Source organism: Poecilia reticulata, linkage group LG9, assembly GCF_000633615.1.
Source record: "Poecilia reticulata strain Guanapo linkage group LG9, Guppy_female_1.0+MT, whole genome shotgun sequence".
NCBI lineage: Eukaryota > Metazoa > Chordata > Actinopteri > Cyprinodontiformes > Poeciliidae > Poecilia > Poecilia reticulata.
The window spans coordinates 9192092-9207107 of record NC_024339.1 but is presented as its reverse complement, the minus strand read 5'-3'; the positions used below and the strand labels follow the sequence as shown (position 1 = coordinate 9207107).

The window sequence follows — 15016 nt, the reverse complement described above, 5'->3', positions numbered from 1 at the left end:
TCTCTCTCTCTCTCTCTCTCTCTCGATGAACCTTTAAGCACCGTGACCTGCCAGTCATCCAGCGGTCACACCCTCCGCTCCTTCACTGCACAACAAAACAGCCCATTGTCGAGGACTTTTCCACTCGATAGCGTCGATATCGCTGCTGCCGTTTGCATTTATCTGGTCAGATTCTTATCTTCCTTCCTATGTTTTATCTCCGTCAGGCACCAGCAAACCAAAACACACTCCTCGTCTGGGGCAAACTGACATTTCTGCTCCTCCTGGAGCGTCTGAATGATCGTAGTTGTCAAGCCAATTAGGAACGATAAATATTCAATAAAATGAAACAATTGTGTTGAGGCAAAAATACCACAAAAATATGTTCTGGTTGAGTTTTCTGCCATTTAGCAAATATAAATAATTTTGGTGATTCTAACTCCAGAGTTGGGCTGTAACTGGTTACAAGTAACTTTTGTGAAAATAAATGAACTTTTAGCAGTATTTTTTTACTACGTTGTACTTTTTACTTTACTTTGAGTAATTTCATTTTGAAGTATTTCTGGATTTTCTACCTACTGAATGTTTTAACCAATAAGTCACCAGACAGACACTCGGCTGCAGCTTCTGTTAAAGTTTCATCCGTTTTTTATTGAAAGAAACCGATTTGCTCGATTCTGTTTTTTTGTTATTTATATGAATTATTGTCATTACTGTCCTAAAAATACCAAAATTTCCACTTTAATTTATATTTTTGTCCATCTGATAATGTAATTTTTAAATATTAAATGATTTATAATTTGATCAGTTACTCGATTAATCAGTTATTCTGGCGATTAATCGGATTTTAAAAATGGCCTTTAAATATATGAAGATATTTTTATTTAACCACTTAAGCCTTCTTATACAATATTAGACATACATTAAAAGATAAATAAACAAATAATTAAATTCCCTTTTAATTAAGAAAATACATGTTTTATTGCCTATAATCAATAACGTAGCGTTCCTTTAGTGAATCTGAACCGGGAGAAGCTAAAACTTGAGGAGTGTTGGCTAAAACAGACAAGGACAGTTTTTTATCTGAAATGTAAAATATTTATACATTTATACATTTTCACTTTGGGCTTGTTACTCTGAATATGTTGGGTTTTTTCCAGTAAAAGGCTCGAGTCTGAATACTCCAGTTTACAGTTAATAAAGTAGTTGACGATTATTTAAACAATTCGTTTCAGCTCCACTCAACTCAAAATATCTATGCACCATTTTTTGGGCCCAGTTAACCTTAATGCAGTGTTGGGAGATGATGGTTTGATGTTTTTCTTGAGTGTTTCTGTGAAACTGCGACTATTGACCAGCTTACAAACCGAGATCTCTTTCCGCTTGCTGTGAGACTTGGTGTCGTCTGTAAAGATAACACATGCACGCAAACTTAGCTTTAGCTGCAGTCAGGCCTGGTTTATCAGAGCTCCTCTGATAAATGCTGCCATCACTTCTCATGAAATAACCAACTGCAGCCGTTTGAAAACGTTCCAGGAAAGAACATGCACCGAAGAAGGCAGAGGTTTGGTTAAGGAAAAGGCCAGTAATCAGCCATCTTTGTGTGGCTTGACAGAAAGTATCAGACACAAGAAAATAGGGCTGAAAACATTGGCGTTTCATATCAGTCAATTTCAATAATTATTGATTTGTTTTAAACATGTGAAAAACTACCAAAATGGTGGCATAACCTTTTCTGTTGTATCCACAGTTTTCACTCCACATCGTTGACTTTAAGCAGATGCGAGGCAAAATCTTGCTCAGCAGCAGAGCAGATGGTTGCTAGGTAACCAAAGTAGGGGGTTACCTAGCAGGTAGTTGCTAGGTAACCAAAAAGTAGGTGGGTGGGTTAGTTAGTTGATTCCACCAACCTAGCTTAGCTAGCAGTGAGAGGCTGAGCAGTTGAAGTCTTTCCTCTGCCTACATCCCCCAGATTATCTATTGATAGATTTACTTTCAATCACAATACACACTGTTATTGATTCATTGTCCAGCTGTACGAGAAAACCGTCGGTGTTACAGAACAGATGCATATGTGCGTTTGAGGAGTACGTACTTGGGAGGAAGCCCCTCCAGAGCTTTGTTCAGGCATTCTGGAGTGTTGTCCGTGTCCGCTGTGGAGGCGGGAACATCTGGAGTGTCCGTTTTGGAGTCGGCGTCACATTCTCCCTCAGTGTCGCCTGACAGGCCCAGCCTGTCGTCGCCATCAGCTTCCTGCCAGAAAAACAAACAAACAAAAAAGCATTTAAGTATTTAAACACCGACTCACACGTAGGAGCTAGCAGCTTAAGAAAGCATTTAAAACAGGAGAGATGAAGGAGAAATTATTTTGTTGCAAAATCGTTTTTCTCAGAATTGTCAAATGAAATCCATCGAACTTGCAGACTGACAGCTACAGAAGACGATATGTGCTTATTGTCTCCATGGTTACCAAGGACCACCTCCAGCGTTATTTTACATTACAGTGGGGTCGTGTCCTCCAATCCCAAACCCAAGAACAGATCCAGGATCAAATCCTCCTCCACGGCGTATTAGGGCCGTTGCAGACAGAAAAACAGAGAAAAGAAATTTAGAAATTTTTTAGAAATTTTCTAGAAAAAAAAAAACGTAGAAATTTCAGAGCTGCAAAAGTCGAAAATTTACGATGGAAAAAAAAAAAATCGAAAATTTTGAGATTAATCTCAGAAATGTTCTAGAAAAAAAACTTTTTTCTCTGAAATGTCCTAGTTTAATCTCAAAACTTCTGAATTTGTCCTTGAAAATGTTCGATTTTTGGGGCTCAGAAAGTTTCTTGTTTCTTCCAGATTGTTTTTGACTCTTTGATCTCAGACCTCACATGACACCTTGAAATTGAGCCTCTGTCTCTTTAAGAAGTTTCTCCACACTGACACTGCGCCATCACAATGCTCTTCTATTAACCCATTTACAAATATTCTTAGGAGCGTTTGACTGAGAAGCAGATCTTATGAAAATATTGCCAGATTTGCACCAGTAAAGAATAAAAAATACTTTTTTATTTTAAGTTTCAGATTGCAGCCCCAAGTTACAGGAGCCTCCAAGGATATTTATCACAAACAAGATGTCCTTTGATGCTAAATATAAAAAGAGTCTCATATTATACACTGATAGGGACTTAAACACACATTTGTGTTAATATGTGTGATTAAGAAGGTTAATTGTGTTCTTGAGGCAACTCCATTAATTGATCTTAACGAGGTGAGCCGGAGATTTTCCCCCTAAAGGAACCAGCTGCACTTCCATTTCAGCGTTTCCCTTCTTACTAGAGACTCTCTGCTGTTCCTCCTCATCCTGTTTTTACCTTTCATGGGCTGTTTTACTCAAACGCTGCCAAATGTGGTTAAACGGGGTCATCAGGGTTAAATTACAGAGCTTTAAGCCCACAGACGTAATTAGCTCACAAAATGGGAAAGCAGTCGGGTTGCAGTGTGGGTTACTCTAGTTGGTGTGGAAATAGAGACAGAGGAGGTGAAACTGGGTTTAAATTCAGCATTAAGGGAATAGGGAGTATATCTTTGCATCTTTTGAGGATTGTTCTGCTCTAAAACTATATATTTTTGCTAAATTTGACAGAGAAGCACTAAAGACAAACTGATGATGAACCATGGTATTCAGTTAAATTCTAAATAATGAATTTTATTAAATATTCCAGTGTTAAATGGTCATTAATGTGTTCTTGCATTATTTTGCTATTATTACTTAAAAAAGGTCTCAAAATAAAAAATATCATTTATCGGAATAATTTCTGGAACAATTTATCATCCATCAAAATTTGTTATCATGACAGGTGTGGAGTGTGGTTGATTTCCACAAACGACTCGTTTTCATGCAAAACTGAATTATAAATCAAACAGAGGACGTTATTTTTAGCTGCTAAGCAAATAAAACCTTTAAAAATACGTCAAATTGTTTGACGTTTTGCAACATAAACAAGCAGATACGAGTAATTAAAATCCCAGAATAACAAGAATAATTTCTAGAATGACTAGGAAAATGTGCATATGTCCCAAGCCGCTGAAACAAACAAATCTACTGCAGAGTATCTTAAAATCATCATCTTTTGTATCGATAGATCTGTCTTCATGCAGCTCTTCATGTCTCTCAGAGCTGCAGGAATTGGATGATGTCATTTTGTCCCTGCAGCTCTGGGACAGAGAACAAATGTCTCTGTTCTAGCAGAGGATATATTGACCTTTAACCTCGCTTAGAGCTTTGACAACAGGAAAGAATATTATTATAATAATATAATTTAAGAGTGAGAATATTAAATATGGTTTCAGGTCATTTCATTAACTTCAAAATTGTACACAAAGTTTGGGAGGAAAACGATGCATCGTTTCTATTATTACATGCAAACTGAAATCTGAAAGGTGTGGCATGCATGTGTAATTAGCCATCTCTGGCCAAGTTTCTGCCAGCTTTGCATATCTAGAGATTACGTGATTTTTTTGTTTCTCAAACCACCCTAAGATCAGTGACCCTATATGGAAATGGACTGATCACAGCTCTGAGATGTGCATAGCTTAAAGGTGACCTCGATGCTTCCTAAAACAAATTAAGATAGGTCTAGGGGGCCATACAAACATTTCTGGTACAAAATAATTCTTAGAAAATTTGATTTTAGTCTGTTCCTTTCAGATTGAGAGGTTTTAGGGGGTCAAACTGAAAACTGTTGAGTCTGTGGCCACGCCCACAGACTCAACGTTTACACTCGCATGTGAAAATGGCTGCAAACAGATGTGCAATTATACAACCGTACATCTTTGAAAAGCAGAAGTGGAGCCTCCTGCAAAACCAACAAGAATTCGGCAAGTGATTTTTGGACGGTAAGTCGACAACAAAACACTTGTCTTTTCCAGCAGCCATTGTAAAGTGAATATATCAGTAAAACCAGCTGACCAAACTTGCTGGAGCTCAGCTCAGGTTGCTAGGTAACGGGCCGAACTCTCTTGGGGTTGCTAGGTAACAGCCCAGTGCCTGCTGATTTACATTCCAGAGATTTTTGAAACAGCTCATTTTCCAGACACCAAAAAAATGTAAACATTTTGCCAAAAAGTGTTTTTTTGTTGTTGTATTTTTTAAGCACTTGGGCCGTTTTTAGAAGCAGTAGAAACACAAATGGAAGTACTAAAATTAGGGAAAATGTATGAATTTTGCACAATAGGTCCCCTTTAAGATAATTTTTTTAGAACCTCAATATGTTTTAAACCTCTTCTCTGATCTGTCTGCTGTGGTCCCCATGATGCCGTTTGTCCTGCAACGGTCGGGACTTTAAAGGACCAATCTGATTAAATCACAGCCTGCACAAGTTTCCTAATCCTGGAGGGACGAAGAACAATCAGCCGCAAACACCAGAATGAAAGTGCGACTTCCTCAGAGAAGCATCTCCGTTTTCAACAGCGCTGCTTTTTTTCTCCCCCCTCTGACAAACTTGCAGCGTGAAGCAATAAGAAGCTTTCAGCAGCCAAACAAAGCCAGGTGGGAATTTAATGCTCGTTGATACAAACGGATCAATGGAAACTGTGGGCTGCCATTCAAACACCAATTGTCTCTTTAATTCACGGCTTCACCTTGTGCCAGTTAAACATCGTCTGCCTGATTTAGACTCAACTTTAAGCCGAGTTCAGCAGAATCACAACAGCCTGGGGGATCGTCTTTCAAGATTCATTTTATTTATGAAAACATTGTAAATGAAGTCAAAAATAAACAGCGTTTTAGAATAAATACACTTGTAGAATCAGAAAGCCAATAATAAACATACAGACGATATTTATTTACATCTTGTTGCCATTTATTTCAGGTCATGTGACAGTGATGCAGTGCATTTTAAGGTTTTATTAAGCCTGAAACCATTAATTGATGAATCAAATATTGAAATATTTTGCAGTGTAACTAGCTTACACTGCAAAAACAAAATATTACCAAGTATTTTTGTCCAGATTCTAGTGCAAATATCTTATCACACTTAAAATAAGACAAAACTAACTTGACAGTAAGTTAAGGATAATATGACATAAAAGCTTGTTTTAAGTCAATAATTCCTTAATATTCATTATTTCATAAACACTCCCAACTTCAGTCGAAACAAAAACCCAAAGGTTTCTGAAGCAGAGCTTGTGAAGATATTAAAAAATGTTAAACATCGCGACCAACCAGCCGAAACCCTGTCAGCCGTCAGGTAAAGTCTACAGCAGATGTCCCAGACGTTTCTCCAGCTCTGTTTGGGATTTTCCTACAGGGTGTGAACCAAAGCGAAGCCATCGTTTAACGCCCCAAAAACAAGCCGAGTCGAGCCGAGTTGAGCTGAGTCACAGCGGTGAGAAACTGCAACAGCTTTGCTCCCAGACACATTAAAACCACCGTGTCCATTTTCTCCCAAACGCACCATTTCTTTCCTCTACTCAGCAGCTCTTTCACAAGAAAAGGTAATAACTTAAACACCAGGAGCTGCACCACAAAGCCTAATCAGAGCAAGTCCTGACACCGCTGCATGCATCACATCTAAGCAGTCAGATGCTGCAGAAGTTGAAATACGAGCTCTGCTGTAATTAAAGGAGGAGTCACAAAACCTATTAAGTAGGTCAGCCGCAATAAACAATAAATCAATTAATAGCATGACAAACTATCCATCCATCCATTTTCTTGCACCCTTTTTCCCTCAGTGGGGTCGGGAGGGGTGCTGGTGCCCATCTCCAGCCAACGTTTCGGGCGAGAGGCGGGGTCACCCTGGACAGGTCACCAGTCTGTCGCAGGGCAACACAGAGACACACACAACCATGCACACACACTCACACCTAGGGACAATTTGGAGAGGCCAATTAACCTGACAGTCATGTTTTTGGACTGTGGGAGGAAACCGGAGTACCCGGAGAAAACCCACCATGCACAGGGAGAACATGGAGACTCCATGCAGAAAGACCCCAGGCCGGGAATTGAACCCAGAACCTTCTTGCTGCAAGGCAACAGCTCTACCAACTGCGCCACTGTGCAGCCTAGCATGACAAACTAAAACAGGCTAAATGACTTTCACTTGCATGATTTCTCATTTTTCTCAGAAATTAAAGTTTCTTATTTTTGAGAATGTGTACTTGCATTAATATTATACAAGTTGAAATTTGTCTCAAAATGGCAACATTAATGTTAACTGAAATAATTTCTGGGACAGTTTATCATCCAGCAAAATGTGGCCTATTATTGAAGCAGCTGATTTTGCTGCTGTGCAAAAGGTTTCAGTCCACATCTAACTTCTGTCACCAATAATTGTGCGATTTGCATATCAAAAATATATTTGTTAAACACAAACACTGCACTTCAAAGGAATTGTTTTTTGATATTAAGTTTTGCCACTAGGATGATGGAAACTTTACAATTGTGTTCTTCTGACATTATTGACAAAGTTTTGTGAATATTTCTAATGGCATCACAGCTTCTGAGAACGACTTTTATACACCCAGGGTGTCCAAAGTGTGGCCCGGGGCCATTTGTGGCTCTTGGAATGATTCAAGAATGGCTTCAGTTTGTTTTGCCAGCCAGTTGATACAGAAACACATTTAAAAAAAACAATGTTAGGATGCCATTCTCACTGATGCCGGCCTTTAAAAACAAAGATACAGGCAATTTAACATCTGACAACAGGAAATGTAATGTGAAACACAACGTATTCATCCAGGATTCTGCTTTGAATTTAGTTTATTTTAATAGTGAAAAGGACAACAAACATCCAGTGATTTTTCCTAAAGTTTATACATTTAGACATGGGCATGGCCTTTTAGTAGACTTGGCAAAATAAATCAACATATTCTGTTTTTGTTGCTGAAAAAGACGGTGGAATAATTACTTCTAGTTGGTATTTTCTGTATTTGAAAGGTGTTCATGACCTCAAACAGGTCTCCTAAAAGGACGATGCCCCTAAGCACACTGCTAGTGGCGAGAAAAAAAAGGATATATGATGTATAGGGGCGTCATGGTAGAAGGGGCGCCAAAATGATGCCAGAATATCCATCCATCCGTTTTCTTACACCCTTGTCCCTCAGTGGGGTCGGGAGGTGCTGGTGCCCATCTCCAGCTGRCGTTCCAGGTGAGAGGCGGGGTCACCTGGACAGGTCGCCAGTCTGTCACAGGGCAACACAGAGACACACAACCATGCACACACACACTCACACCTAGGAGCAATTTAGACAGACCAATTAACCTGACAGTCATGTTTTTGGACTGTGGGAGGAAACCAGAGTACCCGGAGAAAACCCACCATGCACAGGGAGAACATGGAGACTCCATGCAGAAAGACCGGGGCCGGGAATCAAACCCAGAACCTTCTTGCTTCAAGGCAAAAGCTCTACCAACTGCGCCACTGTGCAGCCGACGCCAGAATAATTATTTCTAATAGGCATATTTTCTGTATTTGTGAACTCAAACAGGTCTTCCAAATGGATGATGAACCTAAGGACAAAAATGGGTATGTACTATATTGAGGGGTGTGGGCGCCATGCTAAAAGGGGCGCCAAAATGATGGTGGAATAATTATTTCTAGTATCTCTGTATAAAATACTTAACATGGTCCGCTTAAATTGGCTACAAAGTCACTTAGAGACAACAAAGTCGATGTTTAGATGTGCTTTAAATCCGTTAACGTTTAATCCAGACATAAACTTCAGGATGACACATTTATTATTGGTCAGCAGCAGCCTGACATTGACGAGTCCGGCTCATTCACACTCAGCTATGACAAATAGGTGAAGGTATCACCTCAACCCGAATTGCTCCCAATCGGAACCGTATCCGTGACAGAGCTGCGGCTGAAGCTGGATTAACCAGCTAACCAGCCTGGCTAACCCCGCTGTCCAGCAACAACCAGCCGGACTGGTTTCCAGGACGAGGATCCACGGTGATACCAGCGTCTCCCTACGCCCGAAAGGTGCGTCTTACCTTGTCGCTGATGTTCTCGGCGGTGTCGGGGTCTCCTCCACCGGCGCCTCGCTTCCTCAGCTCCGTCATGTTTCGCTCGTCTCGCCCCCGGGACGTTAATGTGTCACATAAGCCGACTCCGAGGGCAGGGAGGGCGGGGAGGGAGAGAGGGAGAGGACCGGGGACGAACCTTGGAGTTTTAACAGCCGAAGTCCGGGATTTTTAGAGCCGGTTTGACCTCAGAGGCGGTCCGAGAAGAAGGTCAGGTTTCCTGAAAGTCAACCGGTGGCGACAGCGCAGCTCCGCGGGACGAGGTACGGCTGCTCTACCTGTTTGTTTACCACCGCAGTCACTGCTTTGCCTTTTTTACTGCTGCGAAGCAAGACAAATCATGGACACCACTTCCGGCGGAGGCTTTTAAAAATAAAAGCTTTTCTCAGGCGCGTGATTTTCTTCTATTTTCCCCTCAAAAGTCTAAAGGAATAGATCCGTTTTTGTTTTTTCTTTGTTTATTTACAAACATATTTATTTATCTATTATATGACGTGTTAGTACAATTGTAGATAAAATGGGAGTAAATGTTCACCAAAAAAACAAAGAACAAAAAAAGAAAATTTCTGAGCTCCAATAGTTGAAAATTTGCAAGGCAAAACTCAGAAATATGGAAAATAATAAAAAAAATAATTTTTAAATTACCAGGAAATTTCTTAGCTCCAAAAGTAAAAAAAACTGAAATATTTCTTTATAAATATCAGAAAAAATAAGGAAACTTCTGAGCTCCAAAAGTTGAAAATTTACAAGAAAAAAAAAATTCAAAACGTTTTAGTTTTATCTCTCTCAAAAAGTTTTGAATAAGAAATTTCTGAAATTTTCAAGAAAAAGCAAGGAATCTTGATCTCAAAAAGTTGAAAATTTATGAAAAAGATGAAATTTTGGGAACGTTAGACATTTTCTAGAAAAAAAAGACATTTCCGAGTTTCACAAGTCAAACATTTTTGACTTTTGAAAAGTTTTTTATAGAAAATTTCACAGATTAGTCTAAAAATCTCAGGGGTTTTTTTTGGCAGTTTTCCCCCTTTTTTCTATTTTACATTGTGGTAGATATGTATTAATAAAAGTCACATTTGCTTGTCATTGAATGAATGGTATTATTTCAGTTTACCATAACAACTCATTTGGATGACATATTTCTTTTGATAACCCCATCTATAATTTATCCACCATAAATAGATTTTTCTCGTTAAAGTTGTATACTTTGGAACTTCTTAAATTACGATTTGCAGCTAAATAATTTTTTACGGGAAAGAAAGCTTAAAATACCAAAAATTAAATGTTTCTACAATTAGAGTTGCAAAAAGTCATTATTACATGTGGTATATACACTTTCTGATGTTATAAATGTGCATATGGGCTCACATTTGGTTTTATTTTGAAGTGCGGTGAACCTCACTTCCGGAGTGAGTCTGTATTTATTTTTTAACTATATTCTGCTCTGCTGCGGCGTCACCCTCCATTCAGTTCATACTGGGTTAACCTGCTCTGCTTCTCTCTGCAGTAACAACCAGTGAGGGCCGAATTAAACACACAAACACACATTTTGCATCGATTACAACCTGAAAACTCACAGACCCAAAATCCAACCTGCTCGGCTCGGGACCGCCAACTTCAAATCCAACAAATCAGTTTAATTCAAATCAATTTAAATACCTCACAATGTCAAGATAATGAGGTTTGTGAGCAAAAAGTCCAACACTTAAAGAAAAATGTTAAAAATAATCGTTGCGTAGACAAGGGGTCTGGTTAACCTTTTGACCTTTAAACTTTCATTTATATTTTCAAAAAAGAAGCAGCACAAAGCAGCAAAATGTGGCATAGTTGATTTTTACCAAATTAGTTTGATGGAATAGAATTTTTTGTCAAACAATTTTAATTTTAAAACAGTTGTTTAATCCTAAGAAATCAGAAGAAAACTCAGAAAAGTCAGACATGCAACTTCATCAGCTAAATTAGCAAAACTGTCGAGATTAAAAATCATTAAAAACATCTACGATCTGCAAAGTAACCCGAGTTTGAGCAGAAAATGGTTCCAAAAACCGTTAAAGGAGCTACTACCTTAAGATGAACACCTGCTGTTCATCTTAAGGTGAACAGCAGGTTCACCTGCTTTGTGTTAAAAGATGAAGATATAAACTTTATTAAACTTTAGAACTTTTGCAGAAAAGCAAAATTTTATTTTAACTGATAAATCAGCAAATAATCTGCAAAAGAAATTACCTGAAATAAGAAAATAGGAAGCTTTTTAAAAAAAATGTCTTGGAGAAATACATACATTTAATATGCAAAAGCATAAAATGTAAGTTTTACATGTAAAGCACAGATTTTCCTTTAGAAATGAATTCATTTAGCATTTACTCAGGTAAACTTCCTTTTCTGAAAAGTTTAAGTGTAACAACTAAATCTAAAAGCTATTTTACTCCCAAAAGCTTTAGCAGTAGAGAAGTTAAAGCATATTTTTGCATATTTTTTTACATTTGGATGAGCAGCAAACAATAAAACCAGATCCAACAGAGATTAATGTCTCTCTGTACGTTTGTATTAATTTCAGATTTCAAAACAGACCTGAAAATATTCCCCAAATCAGAGACGACAGCCTTCGGTGGTAAACAGCAATTATTTATTGAACTGAAATGAAAAAGAATAAGTACCAGCTCTATTGCATTATTGAACCATTTTGCTCCGTCGACATTGACGTGGGTGTTACTCTATTTTTTATTTTTCTCTCGTAGGATGTAGTGAACACAAAGATACAAGGAACATTCAGCTATCACAGATTGCACACCAGATACTGTAGTAACGCAGTCTAATACAAGACCACCAAAATAATCCAGGATTTTCTTCTGTTTTTTTTTTTTCCTTCCTCGTTTCGTAATTAGTTCGTAGTTTTTTTCCGCAAAGAGTACAAAAGTCCACCCGACGCCGGGAACGGGATAAGTCGGCCGCTCATCAGACAATGCCTCAGAGATAAAAACAAAAGCAGAAATCCAGCAGAAAAAAAAATATCTAACATGTACAATAATACACTGACACAGAAAGTCAGCTGTGTTAATAAAACATGCAACAAGTAACAAAACTTGCTGAAATCATTAAAAAAAAATCTAAAACCAGTTATAATTGCATAAATACTCTGTACAGTTCATTAATCTGCAGTGAAATGCATCTCTGCTGAAATGACAACGTAAACCTGCGTCAGTGAAAGCTCATGATTCCTCTTTGCTTTTCTTTTTTTACTACAACGTGCAAAGAAGTTGGGCCTCTTCTGCGAGACGGCGATGATGATTGCACTAAGTTACAGTACGGAAACGATGAACACTAGCAGGAGTGTGTGTGTGTGTGTGTGTGCGTGTGTGTGTGTGTGTTTTTAGGACCGAAACCAGGGCTGGTGGAAACCAAACGGATGAAAGTTCTTCAAAAGCAGCAGCACTGGAATAAAGGGAGGAATATGGGAGAAAAGGAGGAAGAAAAGGAGTAAAAAATAAATTGACAGGATAATTGAAGATAGTTCTTGACTTTAATCTTTGCAAATAAATTAGTAGAATCGTTGAAGAGATTAAAAACTAGACAAGATTATTTTAGGTTTAGATTCATCTTTATGCTCCAAAAAAACTGCCTTTTGTCTAGGGGTGTCCAAAGCGTGGCCCAGGGGCCATTTGTGGGCCTTGAAATGATTTTGTTTGGCCCCCGACTACGAATCAAAAATGGTAAAAGCAATTGATGTTTTTACCATCATCAATTCAAAAATGTTTGTTTTTCTTTTAATAAGGCAATAATCATAAGTCCATTTTCTTTTGGCTCTTTAATAGATTTACAGAATAATAAAACAAAATAGTTTATTGAAAAAAAAATCACAACAAACTTTTCTTTTTTCATTTACAGGTCAATGAAATCTGTGGGCAGTTTGTAATTTAAATTAGTCAGTTTTGGCCACAGGTTTAAAGTTTGACCCCCACTGGCCAACAACAACAAAACGATTTTTCAAGACCCTTTGAACCTTCAAACAAAAAAGATATTTTTATAAGTAAATGTCTACAAGGTGAAATTGTTAATTTAAAATGAAACAATTCTGTAGTAATATTAGTTTAATTCTGTAAATCCAACGCAGACATTGGATGAAATTGTACAGAAAAACCATCATGAAGATTTTTATGACCTTCATATTTAAAAACACCATTCAGTTTTTTTGTTATTTTTGGCCAGAGATATTAGAAAAGCATAAAGACTCTCTCAGATATTATAATATTCCTTACTACTTTTGCTTTTCAATATTGGTGTTGTGGGCAGGATGAGCAAAACTCTCAAGCTGATTCTGAGGGATCCCAAAATATTCATACTTCCTACACATATGTGTACATGGGGTGTACAAACTATATAAGAATTACTCCCTAAAGCAGTTCTGGGTTTTTAGATCGACTTTTAATCAGGAGGTTTGTGGCTAAGCTCTTTATTTGACCCGACAGAAAAATACAAGTTTGTCATCTGCATATAAGCCAATCAAAATTTTACAATAAAGAGGGCTAAATAGAATATTAACAAGATGAAAAACTTTATCTAAGCCATGAATTCATCAAATTTTGTCCTTTAAGTTTGAGGAGATTAAAAACTGGACAATCAGAGGAATAAATATGGCGCCTTCGTTACGGAAATGTGTCAAAATGCTGCAACTTTCCACATTTTTGGTGACAAAATAAAAACTTTGGCTATATAGAAAACACTAGCTGCATTTATTGTCCCTTTAAATCCTCCACACCATCTCTGCTGGGCAACATTTCACCACAGAAATCAAACATAAAATGATAAAGTGGCCTTTAAAAACGCATTTTTAACCCAGTCCGACTGTTTTTGCCTAACTTTTTAAATATAACGGATATTGTTGAGGGATAATCAAGGTCTTCTCTTAAATTAGGCTGCAGCTAGAAGAATTAAAAACAGATTCTGTAGAGAGATGTAAAAATAAAGATGTCCCTTTTCTGTGTGCTCCTACAAAGCTGCTTTGACTGCAATGTGGATGTCAGAGAATAAATTCACATTTTAAAACAAATCTCCGCCTTTTTGGATGAACTCGTAAAAACAGAAAGAATAAAACTGATATGTTTAAAAATCTGAACTGATACAGTCTTCAGAGCGCAGCAGCAACCATGATAAAAAAAATACAACAACCTTCAAATGGAAAACGACGAAGGACAGAGGAGATGATAGGCTGAAAAAAACAAAACTATTTGGCAAAAAAATGGTGATTTTATGATCGATGTCACATTTTGTAAACAACAAAGTGATCTGGAAATTATTTATATATATTTATATATATAAAAAAAAGGTGATTTTTGCATAACTCCACCCACAGACAAAGTTTTGACATTCATATCCCTCCGTACGTCTTCTGTACTCGCTGTGGCTTGTGACGCAGGTTACACACAATCTGTAGTTTTGTTTTAAAGCAAGGAGTGGTTAGTCACATCGCTAAGTTACAAGCAAGCTGTTGTTTTTCTAGATGACCTTCATTTTTGTTGTGTTTGCAGAGTTAAAAAGGCCGTGGTTACGTATTTACACTATGAACAAGTCTTTTTTTTGTTCTTTTTTTTAATGGTGACAGAAGGAGGAGGAGGAGGAGTATCTTTGAAAATGGAGGGGGATTGATTCAGATTAGCTGCTTGGCTATTTTTTCCCCTCCAGATGATGAGTGCATGTGGTTAAAGTGATGGCTGAGTTTCTTCCCCACATTTTCCTTTCGATCCGGTTCCGATCTCCGTGCAAATCAAACATTGTGGCGTTTGAGAGGATTGGGATTCTGGGAGGTGTCGGGTCACACGGAGGGCAGATCCAGGCGGTTTGCTAACCTATCAGTTTTTGGCGCCGCCGTCGTCGACGCTTCGCTCGTGCTGAAGGTTGTAGTAGCAGTTCTGACAAACTCGCACTGGAGATGAAATCTTCAGCCTTTTAATTTCCGACTGGAAGCGACTACACCTGCAAAACAAGCCGATTATATGTTAATAAATGAGATTCTGACTAAAGGTTCTACTAG

The 15016-nt window shown here is 38.0% G+C and overlaps 2 protein-coding genes across 7 annotated transcripts in view; both read right to left on the bottom strand.

Annotated features, from left to right (window-relative positions):
• cds1 (CDP-diacylglycerol synthase (phosphatidate cytidylyltransferase) 1) overlaps positions 1-9330 on the bottom strand; it is a 25797-nt gene extending 16467 nt beyond the window's left edge. For both annotated transcript variants that reach the window (XM_008417746.2, XM_008417747.2), the window contains exons 1-2: positions 8962-9330; positions 2075-2232 (exon numbers count right to left, since the gene is read on the bottom strand). In XM_008417746.2, coding sequence (XP_008415968.1) covers positions 2075-2232; positions 8962-9030 — 227 coding nt within the window. In that variant the 5' untranslated portion in view covers positions 9031-9330. The remainder of the gene's footprint in view (positions 1-2074; positions 2233-8961) is intronic.
• Positions 9331-11595: 2265 nt separating this feature from the next.
• wdfy3 (WD repeat and FYVE domain containing 3) overlaps positions 11596-15016 on the bottom strand; it is a 92741-nt gene continuing 89320 nt past the window's right edge. For all 5 annotated transcript variants that reach the window (XM_017306700.1, XM_017306698.1, XM_017306699.1 and 2 more), the window contains one exon: positions 11596-14958. In XM_017306700.1, coding sequence (XP_017162189.1) covers positions 14835-14958 — 124 coding nt within the window. In that variant the 3' untranslated portion in view covers positions 11596-14834. The remainder of the gene's footprint in view (positions 14959-15016) is intronic.